This window comes from Galeopterus variegatus, unplaced genomic scaffold (genome assembly GCF_000696425.1).
Source record: "Galeopterus variegatus unplaced genomic scaffold, G_variegatus-3.0.2 Scaffold2529, whole genome shotgun sequence".
NCBI lineage: Eukaryota > Metazoa > Chordata > Mammalia > Dermoptera > Cynocephalidae > Galeopterus > Galeopterus variegatus.
In genome coordinates this window covers 313,711-333,926 of record NW_007728640.1, presented here as the reverse complement: position 1 = coordinate 333,926, position 20,216 = coordinate 313,711, and the positions used below count along the sequence as shown (strand labels likewise).

The 20,216-nt window shown below is 40.6% G+C and overlaps 1 protein-coding gene across 2 annotated transcripts in view; it reads left to right on the top strand.

The window, feature by feature from the left end:
- Positions 1–6,238, top strand: part of MSS51 (MSS51 mitochondrial translational activator) — a 10,028-nt gene extending 3,790 nt beyond the window's left edge. For both annotated transcript variants that reach the window (XM_008582175.1, XM_008582174.1), the window contains 6 exons: positions 2,453–2,675; positions 2,978–3,133; positions 3,730–3,854; positions 4,083–4,649; positions 4,954–5,047; positions 5,374–6,238. In XM_008582175.1, coding sequence (XP_008580397.1) covers positions 2,470–2,675; positions 2,978–3,133; positions 3,730–3,854; positions 4,083–4,649; positions 4,954–5,047; positions 5,374–5,593 — 1,368 coding nt within the window. In that variant the 5' untranslated portion in view covers positions 2,453–2,469 and the 3' untranslated portion in view covers positions 5,594–6,238. The remainder of the gene's footprint in view (positions 1–2,452; positions 2,676–2,977; positions 3,134–3,729; positions 3,855–4,082; positions 4,650–4,953; positions 5,048–5,373) is intronic.
- The last annotated feature ends 13,978 nt before the right edge of the window (positions 6,239–20,216 follow it).

Here is a 20,216-nt window from a genome sequence, read left to right as displayed (position 1 = left end):
ACCCAGCTCCTGGCAACCACCAATCTGCTTTCTGTCACTGGATTTACCTATTCTGGATATTTCATATAAATGGCATCATGCAACATGTCACCTTTTGTGTCAGGCTTCTTTCACTTAGCATAATGTTTTTGAGGCTTATCTATATTGTAGCACATATCGGTATTTCATTTCCTTTTATGGCTGAATGAATAATATTCTCATATATATGTACACGAGTGTGTGTGTGTGTGTATATTCCAATTTGTTTATCCATTCATCCATTGATGGACCTGTGGGTTGTTTCTACCTTTTGGCTATTGTGAATAATGCTGTTATGCACATTTGTGTATAAGCATTTGTTTGAGTACCTATTTTTAATTATTTTGTTATATACCTAAGAATGAAATTGCTGGGTCATACAGTATTTCTATGTTTAACTTTCTGAGGAACTGACATACTGTTTTCTATTGTGGCTATACCATTTCACATTCCCACCAGCAGTGCACAGGGTTCCAATTACTCTATGTCCTCATCGACACCTGTTGTTTTCTGTTTTTTTGGTAATAGCCATCCTAGTGGGTATGAAGTGATACCTCATTGGGGTTTTGATTTGCATTTCCCTAATGGCTAATGAGCATATTTTCTTGTGTTTATTGTCCATTTACATATGTTCTTTGGAAAAATATCTATTCAAATACTTTGCCCATGTTTTAGTTGTTTGTTGTTGTTGTTGTTGTTGTTGAATTATAGGAGTTCTTTATATATTCTGAATATTAACCCCTTATCATATACATGATTTGCAGATATTTTCTTTCATTCCTGGGGTGTCATTTCACTGTGTTGATAGTATCATTTCATGCACAAAAGTTTTTAGTTTTTTTTTTTTTTTTTAAAAGATGACCGGTAAGGGTAACTTAACCCTTGACTCAGTGTTGTCAGCACCAAGGTGAGCTAACCGGCCATCCCTATATGGGATCCGAACCCGTGGCCTTGGCGTTATCAGCACCACACTCTCCCGAGTGAGCCACGGGCCAGCCCCCAAGTTTTTAGTTTTGATGTAATCCTATTTATCTATTTTTTCTTATTATCTGTGTTTTTGGTTTTATATACAAGAAATTGTGTCCAAATCCATGTCATGGAGCTTTTCCCCAATGTTTTCTTCTAAGAGTTTTATGGTTTTAGCTCTTACATTTAGGTCTATAGACTTAACATTTAAACTCATTCTACTTCATTAATTCTTAGAATGTTCCTGTCTGCATTTCAATGCTCATGATCTCCTTTGTACTTAGAATTCCTTTTCCCCCATCTCCATGTATTCAAAATATTCCTATCTTTCAAGGTCTGTTTCACATGCTGCCTGCTTCATGAAGTCTTTCTTTAGCTCGCCCGCTGAAGAGAATTTCTTCTTCTGATCTCCAATTAGTGCTTTAGTTTCACTTTTTTATAGGATTTATGTAGTGCCTTATAGTTTACATCTATTCCTGTACAAGACATTTAGATGAGATGTATATTTTTCATATTTGTTTCCATTCAGTATTTTGCAAATTATTTTATATTTATCAGTAAAAATATCTTGAATTAATGAATGTTTTAACTTTTCCCGATGTGGTCCCTTTTGTCTACTTAGCCCTTCTGGAAAGCATGAGAGAAGATGAGACAGGAAGGAAGGCACAGAGTCTCACCTACGTAGTGGGTGGATGTGGGCTTAGTTCTACATCAAAACTCAGCTCTTTAGGAAATTTTTCTTATAATTTGCCTATCTTGCTTTGACTGCATAACTCTTTTTGGTGCTCATTTTGTATTGCATTTAATTTCTACTTGGTTTATTGCTTGTAAATGTGACAATAGGTCCTTTAAAATGAGCGTTTTATCTCCCCAACTGGATTAGATCAGCTAATTCTCCAATTAGATGGTAGTTTTCTCTTTTTTAAGCTGATTTTTAAAATACACTAAAAATATATGAATATATTTTCCTTATAAAAAAGTCAAAAGGGCTGGCCAGTTAGTTCACTCAGTAGAGCATGCTGCTGATAATTCCAGGTCAAGGGTTTGGATCCCTGTACTGGCCAGTTGCAAAAAAAAAAGTCAACCATAACAGATAAATCTAAAGTCCACTTTGATCAACCCAGTTCCTATCCCACTACCTTCTTCCCCTACTCGGTTAATCACTGTTATTAGTTTTCTGTGAGCACTGGCAGACCTTTTTCTATACATGTACTTACATAGTCATATTATAGTAGAACTTCATTTGTAACACATATATGTACAAATTATATTTATATATAATTATTTCTCCTCTGTTTTTCACAATTGCCTATGGTGATTAATAATCAGCAAATACTAAATAAATCTTACCAATAACCTGCATCTGAGAGACTAGAATGAGAAGTAAAAGGTCAAGCATCTGAAAACAAATCATATGTGTCCAGCTTGCAAAATTCCATTTCATGTCTGTTCTGCATATGGTCCCCAGGTATCATTGGACAGGACATGGCTCCACGGTCCCGGCGACAAAGGCACAGGAAACCCCCCTTATCAGTGGCTCCACCCACAGTTGTGACCCCAGTGCCTCTGACACTCCCCAAATCTGGCCCTAGCATTGATACACTTGGCTTCTTCTCCTTGGAGAAAAATGTTCCTGGTCTATCCCAGGTGATCCTTCAAAAGCTGAACATGAAAAGCTATGAAGAGTACAAGTGAGTGACCAATTCTATGGAAGAGGGATATATTGTCTCTGGTAGAATTGATTTCAGAGGGTAGATAGAGAGGAATATAATTTGGGCAGTATGGAGTATTTGCAATGAGGGATTTTTCTCATCCAGACGTTTGCCAGTTTTATTACTACAGAAGAAATATAATTTGCTTAAATGAGGAAATGATGGGAGTAGGAGACATAGGAGTAGGTAGAAATGTATAGGAAGCAAGGTGTGGGAATAAGAGATTTTGAAGATACATATTCTTTTTCCTATTGCACTCCTTCTCCATGCTGTCTCTGCAGGTTGGTGATAGATGGTGGTACCCCTGTATCAGGCTTCGGATTTCAATGTCCTCAAGAAATGTTCCAGAGGATGGAGGACACTTTCCGATTCTGTGCTCACTGTAGAGCACTCCCTAGTGGCCTTTCAGGTTCCAAGGTCCTCCGGCACTGCAAAAGGTGACTTGTGAAGGGCTAATAGGGGAGATATTCAGAAATGACCCAATAATAAGACCTCATTCCGAGAGGAAAGGTCAAAGAGTTTTCAGAATAACAAGGTCCATTCCTTATTTTGTGTGATCCAGGCTACAGAGAGATTAAAGCAGCCTTCTAACCGTGCTTATTTTTGGTGTTATGAGGAAGTGAGACAAGACACCACAGTACAATCTTCTCTATCACCCCTTTCTTGAGTATTCAAGGGATAAGACCACATCTCTTCTGGGGAGGTTGGGGTCAAGATATACCTGTGATAAAAGAGCAACTGCAAACTTCTGGTGGGATTTTTTTTTTTTTTTTCCTGAAAAAGATGTAAAAAGTGAATTGCTCCAGATTGAGACTAAGGTGTCACTCTGATAGAATAATGACATTCCCATCCCTCCTACCTCTTCTGTGAAATGTAGTCCCCAAATTTGGTGCATCTGCTGTCATTCCTCTCCCCACCTTCCTTACCCAGTTACTGATTTTTCTTCCTAGGTGCAGGAATATGTCCCTTCCCCTATCACCCTCAATCAATTTTATGGTATAGGAACATCCATTTCTATGGCTCATTTTCTCAGGTGCAGAAATGTTTATTACTGTGGTCCAGAGTGCCAGAGGTCAGACTGGCCAGCACACAGGACAGTTTGTCAAGAGCTTCGTCTTGTGGCTGTGGACCGTCTCATGGAATGGCTTCTGGTCACAGGTAGAGTGGTGGTGTTGGGGAACTCTGCTATAATGGTCATAGTTGGTTGTATTTGGAGAAAGAAATGAAAGCATATTGTTTTAAAAAAAATGGGGAACAAGGGAAAGGAATGGGGCACTCCTGGTCACAGTTGGCAGAGTAAACATGGAGGAAATAGTGGTCATTAGTGAGGAGGTAATTTTGAAGCCAGGGAAGGATTAGGTCACTCTTATTCTTTCTTTCCTGCAGGTGATTTCGTCCTACCTTCAGGACCTTGGCCATGGCCACCTGAAGTTGTACAAGATTGGGACACCTGGTTTTCTATGAGGGGGTTACAGCTAGATGCTACACTGGATGCTGTGATAGGTAGTCATGCCATGACCACCCTATGGACCAGTGTAGGACGGCCAAGGCCAGACCCGGATGTCCTGCAGGGCTCTTTGAAGCGGCTGCTTACAGATGCCCTGTCACGGCCGTTGACTCTGGGCCTAGGGGTTAGGGCCTTGGGGATAGAGGTTGGGAAGATTGGGGGAAGCACAGTGCATGTGATTGGTGCTTCCCATGTGGAGACATTTCTTACTCGCCCTGGAGACTATAATGAACTTGGCTACATGTTTCCTGGACACCTTGGCTTCCGTGTGATCATGGTGGGTGTAGACGTGGCTACTGGCTTTTCACAGAGCACCTCAACTTCATCCCTGGAACCTGGCACAATTCAGCTTATTGGCCACAGGGGCCTCTATCATGACTTCTGGGAGGAGCAGGTAGAGACTGGGCAGATAGCCCATCCAGATTTGGTGGTGGCATTCCATCCAGGTAAGAATCATTGATTGAGGGGAATACTGGTTGTCTCCCCTGAGAATTATCCATCCTGACTCTTGTATCTTCTATCTTTGGAACCCCATTCATTTGATCTCATTGAATACAATGTGATGATAACCTTGCTTGATAATTTGCCATTTATACTACACCTGGGTTCAGAATTTTCTATTGAAGAACCTGGGTTGGAAGAAGAGTGTTGGGGATAAGCAAGGTAAGGATTGGGGTAGACACAATGAAAGACTTATCTTGCTCTTGAGGTCCACTTCAGCCTTTCTCCTCCCTATTCCCATTCCTATAGGTTTCCATTCCTGTCCGGACTTGATGGAGGCTTGGCTGCCCACTCTGCTGCTACTTCGTGACTATGAGATCCCTACATTGATTACTGTTTACAGGTTTTTTACCTCTTCCTATTCATGATACTTCCCTGACTCACTCCCACCTCTCTTTATAAAATTGAGCTCATTTTGCTCCCCCTTGCTCATCTATCTTCTGGTAAGGATGTTTTTCCTTCCCACATGTGGGCTTTTTCATGCCCTTGGAGAAAAGTGCTAGTTAATTGGGTGTTTAGTGAGACATTTGGGAGGGAAGGATAGCCTTTGCCTAGTCTGGTCCTAGGTAATTTTTGAGGTTGATGAGTACAGAAATGTCAGGCTTTTGAGCAATTTCTCCCCTGTGTCTCATAATCAGTAGAGCAGTTTTTCTTCTCTCTATCCCACAGCCATCAGGAATTGGCAGCCTCTTTGCAGATTCTGGTGGACCTGGATACACACATCACTGCCTATGGAGCTAACCCTTTCACATCCCTCAAACCTGAACAGGTCTATTCTAACCCCAACAAGCAGCCAGTATACTGTTGTGCCTACTATATCATGTTTCTTGGAAGCTCCTGGCAGCTGGATAAGAGGCAATTGGAAGATAAAGTTGATGGTGGGGTTTAAATAGCTGAGCCAGGTCCTGAGTAGATGTCTGGAAAATGGGAAGTTGTGATAAAATTACCCTGCTGATGCCAGGATGTTGCCAGGTTTGAAACCTACTGTGTTCTAAACCTCATTCACTGTCTGGGTAAGGATTTTAAGCTAAATGAGAGCTCCTGTATGATGTGGTTAGCCACAATAGCTTCTAAAGATAGGACTCTAGATGTAGCAGGTGGCGAGAGGCCCTGGTGTCAGTCTTTCCAGAGCCTAGAGTTCCCAACAGTTTCCTTTGTTAGGAAGTTCGATCTTTTGACTGGAACCAGATGGCACTGAGGAGGGAATGAGAACTATCTTATTCCTCTGAAAAAGACTTTCTTCTTATCCAGAAATCTGGGCCAAAAAATGGAGAGGTGTTAATGTCTTTTAGTGGTGCAAGAATGGATAAGTCAGGGAAGTTCTTGGAACATGGGGGAGGTTGTAAGGATTTTGGCTTTTTTGAGAAAAATGTCTCGTTTTCTTATTTCCTCTTGGGGACTTTTGACCCTAGAGAGCAGCCCTGGTGTTGTATTTTAGATATCCCCAGGTACATTAGACTTTACCTTAATATACTGGAGTTATTTGTTATCCTGTGTTCTATACTACAATAAACTCAGTTTGGGACTTCTTAAATCACTTGTTTTATTTTATTTCTTATTCACTGACAAGAATTACTCATCTGCACGCAACACCTCAAGACTGGAAATTTCTCTCTTACCAAGGGTGTGATTAACATCAGCTCTCTGTTTGGGCCTGCCACTCTACCACATGCTTGTTCGATGTCATTCTTCTCTTATCACTCCCTCAGGAGTAGGACACTCCTACAGCCTTGCCATTCACACACACACAACCCATCATCCCAACACAACATATACCCACTTATTGCCCACTATGTTATGGTTAATTTTAGAATTTATGTATTCATTCAAAACATTTAGTTAGTATTTACCATGTGAAAGTTACAGTATTGTGGTTTTGGGGACATAGAAAGGTGAGTGAAGGGCCGAGCCTGCGGCGCACTCGGGAGAGTGCGGCGCTCCGCGGGTTCAGATCCTATATAGGGATGACCAATGTGCTCACAGCGCTCACTGGCTGAGCACGGTGCGGCCCGTCTCAAAAAGGACAAAAAAAAGAAAGGTGAGTGAGACATGGTCCTTATTCTTAACCTAGGAAGTGAAATAATATGTATACAGAGATATCTTTATTGTAAGGTATAATATGGAATAAAAAACATGAGAGAGGCTTGTAATGCTAAGGAAATAGAGTGAAAGACAGATCACTTTGCTAACTAGTAGTGAAAGTATTGTGAATTAGAATTTTATGAAACAGAGGGCAGGGCATTCCAGATGGAAGGAACAACAGGAGCAGAAGTTTGGAGGTAGAAAAGCATAAGGAATATTTTAGGGTAGGTTGGGGGATTAGTATAAATTAAGTTTGGACAGTAGATTGTGACCAAATTATAGAAGGATCATAGCCTACTGGTCAGCTTTGGATTTATGTAGATCTGACTGAATCCTGGGGCAACCATCAAATATTTTTGTGCCCCTGGGAAAGCCAAACTTCTCTAAGCCTTGTTTCCTCATCTGTAAAATGGAGATAACATCTAGTACTCAAACAAAAATATTTGCAAAGTTGGAGGACTCACAGGTACCAGTTTCAAAACTTACTACAAAGCAACAGTAATCAAGACAATGTAGAACTAGCACAGGACAGACATACGGACCAATGAAATAGAATTGAGAATTGTCTTAGTCTGTTTGGGCTGCCATAACAAATATCATAAACTGGGTAGCTTATAAACAACAGATTTATTTATCACAGTTCTGGAAGCTGGGAAGATTAAGGTTAAGGCATTGGCAGATTTGGTGTCTGATAAGGGCCTGTTTCCTGGTTTATAGAAGGTGGCTTCTTACTGTGTCCTCACATGGTGGAAGGGGCAACCAAGCGCCCTTGTGCCTCTTTTGTAAGGGCACTAATCCCATTCATGAGGACTCTGCCCTCATGACTTAAGTATCTCCTAAAGGCCTCACCTAATACCATCACCTTGAGGGTTAGGATTTCAACATATGAATTGGGTGTAGGGGAGACAAAACATTTAGACAATAGCAAAAAGAAAAAAGGAAAATTCTTACATTTATGGTCAATTGATTTTTGACAAGTTTGCCAAAACAATTCATTGGTAAAAAAAAAAAAATAGACTTTTTAACAAATGATGCTGGGACAACTAGGTATCCACATGCAAAAGAATAAAGTTGAATGCCCAGCTCACACAATATATAAAAATTAACTCAAAATGGCTCAAAGACCTAAAGAGCTAAAACTATAAAACTCTTAGAAGAAAATATAGGGGTAAATCTTCATGAATTTGTATTGGGCAAAGCTTTTTTAGATATGACACCAAAGCACAAGCAACCAAAATAAAAATGTGTAAATTACACTGTCAAAATTTAAAATTCTGTGCTTCAAACAACACCATCAAGAAAGTGAAAAGAGTGGAAGAAAATATTCATACATCATATATCTGATAAGGGACTTGTATCCAGAATATATATAAAGAACTCTTACAACCTAAAAGGACAAATAGCCCAATTTTAAAAATGGGCAAATGATCTGAACAGACATTTCTCCAAAGAAGATATACAGATGGCCAATAAGTATGTGAAAAGATGCTCAACATCATTAGTCATGAGGAAATAGAAATCAGAACCACAACGAGATACCACTTCATACCCACTGTGATAGCTATAATAAAAAAGACAAAGGCTGGCAGGTTTGCTCAGTTGGTTAGAGCAGGGTGCTAATAACACCAAGGTCAAGGGTTCAGGTCCCCATGCAAAAAAAAAGCAGTAACAAGTGTTGATGAAGATATGGAGAAATCAGAACCCCCTAAACTCCTGGTGGGAATGTAAAATGGTGCAGCCATTTTGGAAAACAGTCTGCCAATTCCTCAAAAAGTTAAACATTTAGTTACCATTTGATCCAGCAACTCCACTCATAGGTACGTACCCATGAGAAAGGAAAACATGTACACAAATATTCATACATAGCATTATTCATTATACCCCAAAGGTGGAAAGAAACCAAACGTTCATCACCTTATGGATAGATAAGCAAAATGTAGTATATTCATACAATGAAATATTTGTCCATAAAAATTCATGCTATATAACATGGATGAACCTTGAAAACATTAAGTGAAAGAAGCCGGTTACAAAGGACACATGGCGTATCAGTGCATTTATATGAAATGTCTGAACAGGCAAGTCCATGGAAACAAAAGTAGATTAATGGCTGTGTATGGATGGGAGAATGGTAGTAATGGAAGTATTGGAGGTAGTGGCTGAAGGGTATGGGGTTTCTTTTTGGGGTGATGTAACCATCCTAAAATTGATTGTGGCAATGGATGCACAACTCTGAACATACTAAAAACCATTGAATTGTATACTTTACCTGGGTGAGTTATATCTCAATAAAGCTGTTACCCAAAAATTTTTTGTACATCTCAGAGAATGTAAAAAGTGAGAATATTTAAGTGCTTAACACAATGCCTAGCAAATAATATGTACTTAATTGTAGCTATTATTGAATACATACCACTTTGAATTTTGTCCAGAAACGTAGATTGAAATGGCAGTACTGTGTAAGATGGTTTGGTGGTGGAAAACCCAGTTAGTATGCTATTGTCGTGGTTTAGACAGAGGTAATGAGGTGTTAGCTATAGCAGTGGGCATGGAAAGGAAGAGGCAATTTCTAATTATAAGGAGTAAATAAGTAGAGAGTGATACTTTGTAGTTAGAACATGAAAGTAAAATCTATAGGATTTTTGGTTACTGATTGTGATGGAAGGAGGGTGATGTATCTGTCAAAGTCTAATTAGGAGACAGAAACCACACAGTAACAGTAGACACAAAAATTTTCAACTTAGTAGAATGATGATGATAGTACATAAAAGTTCAGGTACCTAAGCTTCATGATAAATGCTGAGGATTCTAAGATGGCTTCTGCCCTTAAAAGTGTTTTCAGTTTAAAAGGAGACTCACTTAAGCGAGGGCAATAGAGTTGTATTTTCTAAGGTAGCATTTGAAGTGAAAAAGTCTTATTTGCAAAACTACTACTGAAAATCCCTTAGAATAGCACTGCCATAGGTCCTCTCAGTAGGTCTATCAGAGGCTGATTTTCCTCCAGTATTGGAAAGAAGTCTTTGTTTACTTAGCTGAAATAGTTGGCTTGGGTTTTGGGGCCCTATTGTAATCAATCAGTTATTTATTGAACACATTACTAGGCTCTGGAGATATCCCTGTTCTCACGGAGCTACATTCTAGTGGGGGAGACAAATGGTAAACATACTATTTCAAATGCTTTTAAATGCCTTGAAGAATTTCAATAGGGTAATGAGTGTATGTATAACTAGTAACAGTGTTGGTGGTGGTAGCAACTACTAATACTACAATTTTTAGGGAGTACTTCTGAGGAGAAGACATTTGAGATGACACGTACAGTGGAGAGTATTCCTAGTAGAAGTAATAGCAAAATGCAAAGGTTCTGAGAATCTTTCATGTGTTTGGGCACAAGCTTGGTATGTTCTGACAGAAGGCCACTATAATCAAAGCTTAGTGATTTGAGAAGGAAGGTGAAAAGGGATGAGATGAGAGAGGTAGACATGGACCAGATTGTATAGGGCCTAATGCCATGGTCAGGAGTTTGGATTTTATTCTGGTTCCAGTGAGAAGCTATTAAAGGAGGTTAATCAAGGGAATGACATGACCCGATTTACTCGTTAGAAAGGTCACTCTTGACTCAGGGTTTCTTAACCTCAGCACTGTTGACATTTTGGACTAAATAATTCTTTTTTTTTTTTTTAAAAGATGACCGGTAAGGGGATCTTAACCCTTGACTTGGTGTTGTCAGCACCACGCTCACCCAGTGAGCGAACCGGCCATCCCTATGTGGGATCCGAACCCGGGGCCTTGGTGTTATCAGCACCGCACTCTACCGAGTGAGCCACGGGCCGGCCCTGGACTAAATAATTCTTTGTTGTAGGTATTGTAGGATATTTAGTAGCATCCCTGGCCTCTATCCACTGGATGCTAGTAATATTCCCTTCCCTTCCAGTTGCGACAACCAAATATAATTGCCAAGTGTCCCCTGAGGGACAAAATTACTGTTCTAACTGTACAAAAAGTATGTGTACTTAGACTCTGACACATTGGGATGTTCAGATTAGGAGAAGCGTAATGGCTCCCATTTCACATGAACTCTGAAGCATTTAATGGCCTTCAGAGGTGTTTTTTGTTTTTGCTGTTTATGAGGTTGATGTTCATGTCCTCGGACTCCACTGTTAAATGTGTCACAGTGGACATCTATAGAAGGTACAGTTGGGTGGCAAACAGGGAGTAATTAAGTCTACCTAAGGGAAGGCAAGGAAAAGGAGGAGGAAGTCGGGAAGAGTTTCTTGGAGCAGGAGGGAGATAGGCAACCTTTGAACTGAGTCTTAATAGATGAATAATTGTCAAAAGGTGGGCAGTGCTTTCTAGACTGAGGAAGCATGAGGAAAAGGATCCTGGAGTGCCTTGTATGCCAGGAAAGGACAAGTTGAAAGGATAAAATGGGAAATATAATGGTGTCTGAACAGGCTGTTGGATGTTTGGGTCTACAACTCAGGAAGGTGGACTAGAGGTAAGAGATTTAGAAAATATCCTCTTATGGTGATAATTAAGGGAGAAAGAGAGGGGTGGGGATGAGCTCACCAAGGGAGTAGTGTAAACAGAGGAGTAAGGACAGGCTTCTCAGGGAATGCTTAAATTCTGGAGGTCTCTGGGGCAGTCCTGTTATTGAAAGTCCTGTTATTTGGCAGGAAGACAGACTTCTAGGAGCTGGGGAATTAATGCTGGGTACCCAGCGTGTTGTATAGTTTTGTGTACCATTGTTAACTTTAGCAGTGACCGACCTCTTGTACTTTCCACATGTAGTGTAAACAGAGGAGTAAGGACAGGCTTCTCAGGGAATGCTTAAATTCTGGAGGTCTCTGGGGTAGTCCTGTTATTGAAAGTCCTGTTATTTGGCAGGAAGACAGACGTCTAGGAGCTGGGGAATTAATGCTGGGTACCCAGCGTGTTGTATAGTTTTGTGTACCATTGTTAACTTTAGCAGTGACCGACCTCTTGTACTTTCCACATCACTCCTATTTTGGGGCCATGTGTATCTTGCTCGTCCCACTTAAAATCTTAATCCACTCTTTCCACCCCCATGAGGAAGCTTTTGGGTAGAAAAGCATGTAAAGTAATAGACTGACGGTTGTCAAACTCTAGTTTGCATCAGAACCACCTGGAGGGCTTGTTAAAACATTGCTGGGTACCACTGCAGGAGTTTGATTCAGTCGATCTAAGGTGGAGCCCAGGAATTTGCATTTCTAACAAGTTTCCAGGTGATGTTGCTGGTCTGGGGACCACACCCTGAGAACTACTGTAAAAAGTGGCTCACTGGTTTTTTGCTCTGAAATACAAACTCCTTAACGAGTTTAAGATACCGTTCCAAGCCCTTTTTAATAGCCTCAAATGTTTAATGCTAGTGTGCGTTTAATGCTCTAGCGCGTGAGGCGAGCCTAGAATCACTTAACAATTCCCTTCTGGAGAAGCTTTGATTAGTTCATCTCCAGGTCCAACTATCTTGAATCCCCAATAATCTTATTACTTCGTTTCACAGGAGACTAATGAAAAACGCCGTCTCAGAAGGTACCTAGAGGACTGCATTCCGGAGGCGGAGAGGCTGCACCGGCCTCCCGGTCTCAGCTCCTCCCTGCCGCCCTGCACTGAAGGGGCCCCCCGATGCCCCGAACAGCTGCAATTTCCTGGGTGACTTGAGAGAGCCCAGAGGGGCTGGAGTGGGGTCCCCGGGGCCGAGAAACGTGGTAAAATCGGCTGGGCCGCCCTAAGGGCGCATCTTTTCCTGCAAGTGGAGCCCTGGGGCGGGGCGAGGCGGAAGCCCCGGCCCCGCGCCGCCCCCTCCGGCCCCGGGGGCGTTCCCGGCTGCGGCCGCGATCCTAACGGGCTCGCGACGGCCGCGACGCCCCGCCCCCGGGCCCGCCCCCGGCTCCATCTTGCGGGAGACCCTGTTGGGCTGTGACGCTGCTCCCGGGGTCAGGTGAGGAACCGCGCTCGCGCTTCACACCCCCCGCCCTCCTCGGCCACCTGGTCCCCGGCCTGCTCTGGGGCCCGCCGTCCCGGAGGTGGCGGGGCTCTGCGTGTGCCCCGCGCCAGGGCGCGGCCGAGGGGTCGTGTGGGCCTCCCGGTGGCGGCGACTCGGTGTGCGCGTCTCGGGGCCCGGCCGCCGGGTTGGGGCGTGTTCGGGTGGGACGGCCGAGGCGGCCGGAAGTCCTGTGCGCCGGTCCTCTGTGCTCCTGGGCGGTGGGGAGATCCGAGGGAGCGCAGGTGGAGGGGCCGAGGCCAGAGGGTGGCCCTGCCGAAGCGACCAGAGGGCAGCACCGAGAGCTGTTTGGTGACTGGACTTTGCGGTGACACAGCAAGCTTAGAGAAACTTGGTAATTTTGTACTGTGCTTAGCGAACCTTAGGACCGAGTGCACAAGGCTTAGGTTGTACATAGGGACAACCAGTTCTTGGAACCTGTTTTAGAAAACAGCATTCCAGATCTGATTCCTGCTCCCGGGCCAGCAGCACACGTGTGCTGATAGCTGCCGGTCCTGTGTTGAACACTTCCCCAGGAAACCACGGTACAGAGGGGCAGGTGGCTGGTGCCCACCATGACGGGCCGGAAACACTGTATCTTCCGATTGCCTTTAAACTCCCTAATTTCCGCCAGCTGATGGGGAGCTAATCTGGTGAAGTAATTTGTCCTAATTACATAAAGAGTGTAGTGAGTTACCTCTCAAGCAAGGCACGAGATTCAAGGCTAGATAGGCAGGTAGAAGAGAGAATTTTGGCCACTGCACACTTAAGCCACCTTCCATTCCTCAGCGGTGGGTGGCTGCCTACCTGTCCATGCCAGGACAAGCCAGGCTTCCACGTTCTTTACCCGAATCACTGACCGATTTAAATGGTCCTTCCAGACCTAGAGGCCGGTTTTAGAAACGTGTGTCTGCTCTTACCCATCTTCAGTCACCCTCCTCTCCCCCCCCCCCCCCCCCCAAGTCTGCAACAGCTGCTTCTTATTTTCCTGGGCTTCATGCCATCTGTGAGACACCCATAGTGAGACCTGCCCCTTTTACTAGCTGACTCATTGGGTGGAGATGGTTTGGAGAACCAAGAATGATTTTCTAGACTTTTAAAAGTGGTTGTTGACAGAGAATGGGGAAAGAAAAAAAAAATGAAAACTCTGGCTCACCAGTATAGTCTCATTATTCACTTGGGCACAGTTGAGTAATTTGTTGAGTCACCTGGGGTTTGTTTAGCTTTTAACAAAAACTTAAATCTACTTTGAATAGATGATACATGCAGTTCTAAAAGGTCTGAAGGTGCAAAGAAAGTCTCTTCTTTATGCTCCAGCTGTCCTTCCAGGAAGCAGCCACTGGTTTCTACTTAGTTGAGTATCCTTTCAGGGATATTTTATACACATACAAGAAAATAAGTGTATTTTTTACACATATGGTTGCAAACTACCTATGAAATTTTACTCCTTGCTTTTTTCCACTTAATATGTGTTGGAGATGATTTCATATATGAGTTAAAAAAAAAAAAAAGCTGCTTCATTTTTAATAGCTGAATAACACTTCTTGTATGGATATCCATGATCAATTTCACCTGTCCCTTCTTGATGAACATTTAGATTGTTTTTTACCTTTTCCTATTACAAATAATGCTGTAATACATAATTTTGCACTTGTGCAAGTATTTCTATAAGGTACACTCCTGGAAATGGAAATGCATTCTAATCCTTTATGTAACTACATTTTTCATTCAAAATGTACCAAAATTCGCTTTCTTATATGCTGATAGTCTTTGCTTTATTTTCATTCTGTTTTGAAATCTTAGTGACATAATTCCTCTAGGCCCTTAAAGGTGAGATTTAATATAGCAGCTAAAGAATGCAGAAATAGGGGCCGGCCCGGTGGCGCACTGGAGAGTGCGCCAATTGGGAGTGCGGCGGCGCTCCCAGCGAGGGTTTGGATCCCATGTGGAGACCGGTTCCCGCTCACTGGCTGAGCACAGTGTGGGTGCAACACCGAGGGTTGCAATCCCGTTGCCGGTCAGTAAAAAAAAGACAAAAAGGAAAAAAAAAAAAAAAAAGAATGTAGAAATAGGACTTTGTCACTGGAACAATTTCTTGAGACTTTGGTACTGTAACTATGTGTTACCTTTAAAATTATTATTAATTTATCTCATAGATTATTTACAGATTTTTTTCCCTTTGTTTTGACCCTGACCCCTTTTGCCCTTGGCCCATCTGATTATTCTTAAGAGCTGTTGTCCCTCCTTTACTCCTTATACCAATCAGGTTTAGAGAAGAAGAAAGCAAAAAATTTAGCCTATTTCTGTTTTTACACCCAGGCATTTGGATCCCAAATGACTATTTTAGAACTGACTGGATATGTTTTCTTATTGTTTTAGTATCTTTTTTATTGACTTATAAATTTGATTCACTGTAGCCCATTCATTCTCAGTTTAGCACATTTTAGTTTCTATCCTGTGTTTGTGTACTAATAATAATTTAAATTTGTTATCTCATTTTCCTATACTGTGTACTCAAAAGACTGAGTACTTCCCCCCCCCCCATTTTTCTATCAGCACATAGGACAGTGCTTATTACATAATGAATGGGCTTTCATAAATGTTGAATTGAGTTGGATTTGTTTGGCATCTTGATGTAAAGGAAATGCAAATCATTTATAGCCATATTGGGGAGAAGTGCCAAGACATACATTTTTAAATTTAGCTAATTAGGTAGTAGATCCTGAAATGTCAAAATGTTCTTGTACCAAAGTGTAATTCACAGATTGGCAGCATCAGCATCATCATCACCTGGAAGTTTTGTTAGAAATACAGAATCTCAGGCCCCATCCCAGAACTACTGAATTAGAGTCTGCATTTTAACAAGGCTCTCGGGGATTCACATACATATTAAAGTTTGAGAAGCACTGTTTTTGTCTACTACATTGTTCAAAGAAGGAAGAGAGAGGGCCGGCCCGGTGGCGCACTGCTACAGTGTGCCGCTTGGGAGCGTGGCGGCGCTCCTGCCGAGGGTTCGGATCCCACATACAGACCGGTTCCCGCTCACTGGCTGAGCGAGGTGTGGGCGCAGCACCAAGGGTTGCAATCCCGTTGCTGGTCCTGGTCCGGTGCGGGCGTGACACTGAGGGTTGCGATCCGTTGCCGGACACGAAAAAAGACAAAAAGGAAAAAAAAAAAAAAAGAAGGAAGAGAGAGCTACCTAAGTCAGGAGAAATGAGCCCAGGCTTGAAGGACAAGTCAGTTCATGACAATAGTGGCTTAAGCAAAAGCATGTGGGGAATGCCTCAATTCGTAGAGATTTCATATTGTAGGTTAGACGTTGGTAAGAAATGAATAGGTAAATTGGAGCCAGTACTAAGGAGACCTGAATGTCAGGCCAATGAATTTTCATTTGATACTCCAGCAATAGTCATTGAGGATTTTTGAGCTGATGAGTCATTTGAGGAAAGAGCAGCATTTTAGGAAAGTTCAACTAGCGATGGCACCCAAGAAAACTGGAAGGGTGAGAGAATATAAGCAAGCATATGAGGGGTCTTCAAACATTTCATGGAAGAATTTGTATTATCTTTTAATTCAACTTTCCCATGAACTTTCTGAAGTACCCTTGTATTAATGGAGAAGTAGTTTTAGTAAAATAGGCATCAAGTGATGGAACCTGGTCTAAGGATATGGCCATGAGAATACAAATGACAGGAAGAATAGGAGAGGCATTTCAAAGGAAGAACAAAAAAAAAATATTGGGCCGCTTACTACGCTGGAGTATAGGTAATTTAAATAGTGGTACTATTGATAGGTAAAGGATGTTAAAAGTGGTTTGGTGGAGAATGATGCATATTTAATTCCACGCCAATTCTGAAGGCCTCCTAAGTGGCTTCTTTCTTAAACTAACCCTTCTTTCATTCTGTTTTGGAGATCATTCATCTCACAATTATATCTCATCGTTGCTTTGCACATGACGTTATTGTTGTTCTTTCTTGCTAACCTGTGTTCAGCACCTTTTAAAATATAATTTAAACTTTTGATCTTTTACTCTCCAATCGTAAAAGTGTTTTCTGGTAAATGCTAAATAAATGATTACTGACATACACTTTTTTTTTCAGGTTTATCTGATCTCTAGTAGTATTTTAGGTTTGATCAGGCTAAGAAAGGTACTCTTTCAAATGGTGTTTTTTCTGTTTATTTGCATTTGTTTTAGGTTAATAATGTTTTCTTCAAATGCAAAAGACATAGTGTACATAAATTTATTTTTGTCCATACTAGCTCCATTTATTTTACGTAAGCAGTCTTTCAAAAAAACTTTTTATTATGGAAAAATTTAAACATACAAAAGGGACAGAAGAGTATCTCCATGTACTTATCACCCAGCATGAACAGTTATTGACTCATAACTGATCTTGTTTTATCTATACTCCCATACAATCCCTCCATACTATTTTGAAGCAAGTCCCAGGCATCGTATCATTTTGTCTATAAATATTCAGTATGTATTGCTAAAAGATCAGGATACTTTATGAAAATCATCATCACACCCAAAAAAACAATGATCTCTTATGTTTTAATTCTTTTTTGGTTTTGGCAGCTGGCTGGTTTGGGAATTTGAACCCTTGATGTTGGTGTTAGAAACCAGCCAGCCCAAGAAATAATAATTTCTTAATATCACCAGATATGCAGGTTATTGTTTTTATTTCCACATGGAAATGAGCTCCTTTGGAAGAAAAATAACTTTTGAACTCTGTAGTGCTGACTGCAGTTCCCCAAAGATGTATCCAGTATTAACATTTTCTGACCAGAATACTATCAACTCTTGATCATCATGTGTTATCACAGAGTAGATAATCAATGTATGAATGTCTCTTTAATCCTAGATTAACTACACTCTATCACCCAATTTCTACTGCCATCATTCAGAGAACACACTAATTTTAAAATTAGTCTGTCCAATAAAATTGGGAAAGTAAATCTACTAAATGTTATAATTTATAAAAGCCAAATTTCATGAGAGTCTTTTTAATATTCTTGCATTAACTATCACAGTTCTCTGATCACAGCAGATGACATTTATTGAGGACATAATTTGTTCCAGGCACTGTGCTAAATACATATATTTTTTCACTTAATCCTTATAAAAACCTCATTAAGTAGGATATGTTCACATCCCATTTTACAGATGAAGAAACAAAGGTTTAAAAAGGCTAAGTGACTTGCCTATATTCACACAGCTGGTAGTCCCAGATGCTAGATGGAAGACTCTATTGGCAGGGCTGGTAAAATGCAAATCGATACAACCCATATGGAGGGGAATTCTGTAGTATCTACCAAAATTAACATTTACCCTTGTCTCAGCAATGCCATTTCTAGGAATCTGTCCCAAAGGTAATGTCAAAATATTCTGAGAGGTATCCTCACAAGGCTATTCATTGCACCACTATTTGTAAATAGTAAAAGACTAGAAACAATCCACACATTGAAGTACTATGTAGTTGTAAAAAGGAATGATCACTGTCTTTATATATACCACTAGTGATGCTCTCTGTGTAAGAGGAAAAAGCCAAGTGAATAAACAGGGTATATGTCAGCCACATTTTCTCTGAGAAAGGAATGGGGATACAGATATACACATATCAGCTTATGTATTTAAAAAAAGGTGGGTGTAGAAACCTTAAAAATTATGGTTACTTATAGGAGATGGGAACAGACTGGTAGAAGCTAGTATCTTTCTGACAGTATCTTGTTTTATAGATTTGACTTTGGAACCAAGAAAATGTTTTACATAATTATAAAACAAAACTAAACCAAAACTTTTTTATGTCCATAAAAATCAAAAGCAAAATGAAACAAATAGATCATATTGGTAGCATAACTACACAGGAATTATTTTAATTGCTTTTAAAACAGTAATTTAACCATACATTCATATTGCGATATATCCTAGGGACAAAAAAAAAAATCGCAAAAAAGTTTAGTAATCATATTGTTAGTAACAATATTGGTATTTGTATTAAGGTTTTGTGGCAGCTATAACAAATTATCTTTTAAAACAGTAATTTAACCATACATTCATATTGCGATATATCCTAGGGACAAAAAAAAAAAATCGCAAAAAAGTTTAGTAATCATATTGTTAGTAACAATATTGGTATTTGTATTAAGGTTTTGTGGCAGCTATAACAAATTATCTTGAACTCAATAGCTTAAAACAACAGAAATTTATTCTCTCATAGTTCTTTAGGCCCTCCAAAATCAGAATCACTGGGCTAAAGTCAGTGATCAGCCTAGTCACGATGAGCATCTGTAGTACTCAGGTTGTAATCTCTAAACATTTCCCACTAAAAATGATCAGGTTTCCTTGGAGATTAGACTGATTCCAGGCCTGAAGCAAGAATAGTACAAGATGAGCTTGGAACATCTTGTCATATAAAATGACAGGGAAACTCTCAAAGGTTTCTGAGGTTGTATCAGAACAATTCAACAGACAATATACTTGTAAAGAGGCTCCCTTTGGCCAAAGTTAGGATAACTTGAGCATTAACTGGAATAATAACTACAATGGATTGAAATATAAAAAATACATTTAAATCCTTGAATTCATATTGATACTTGAAAAACAATTCATCTTGTATGCTAGGGAACTAGCTCATTATTTTGAAAACTGGTTAAAAAAAAACAGACAAAAATCAAACATCATAACTTTCCTCTATAGTCTGTACTTCAGGAAAACCATAGTTGATAATGGGAAATTTCTGAAGAAGTATTACAAATAATAAATTAAGGAAGAATTGTAGAGTTAGCCCTAGGCATTGATTGTCAGTCACAAAAAAGAGAGACAGTCAATCATTACGTGTTTCCTGATTGAAGTACACAAAACACCTATTAATATTCTTGCTGAAAAAATTAACCTGAATCTGGGCCGGCCCTGTGGCTCACTCGGGAGAGTGCGGTGCTGATAACACCAAGGCCACGGGTTCGGATCCCACATAGGGATGGCCGGTTGGCTCACTGGGTGAGCGTGGTGCTGACAACACCAAGTCAAGGGTTAAGATCCCCTTACCGGTCATCTTTAAAAAAAAAAAAACCTGAATCTGATCAAACTTCTCAGTCTTACTACTAATTTATATAGGAAATAATCATTAAAGAACACCATGGAGTTTCAATTGGCAAAGTCTACACAGTGGGAGATTTCAGGACAAACTGCCTGGTTTAATCAACAAATAAACAGGAAAAAAATAAATTTTATAGATTAAAAGAGATTTAAGAGACATCAGCTCTTTCTGCCATCTTTCTGTGCCGCCACAATGGTGCGTATGAATGTCCTGGCCAATGCTCTCAAGAGCATCAGCAATGCCAGAAAGAGAGGCAAATGCTGGGTTCTTATTAGGCCATGCTCCAAAGTCATTGTCTGGTTTCTAACTGTGAATAAAGCATGGTTACA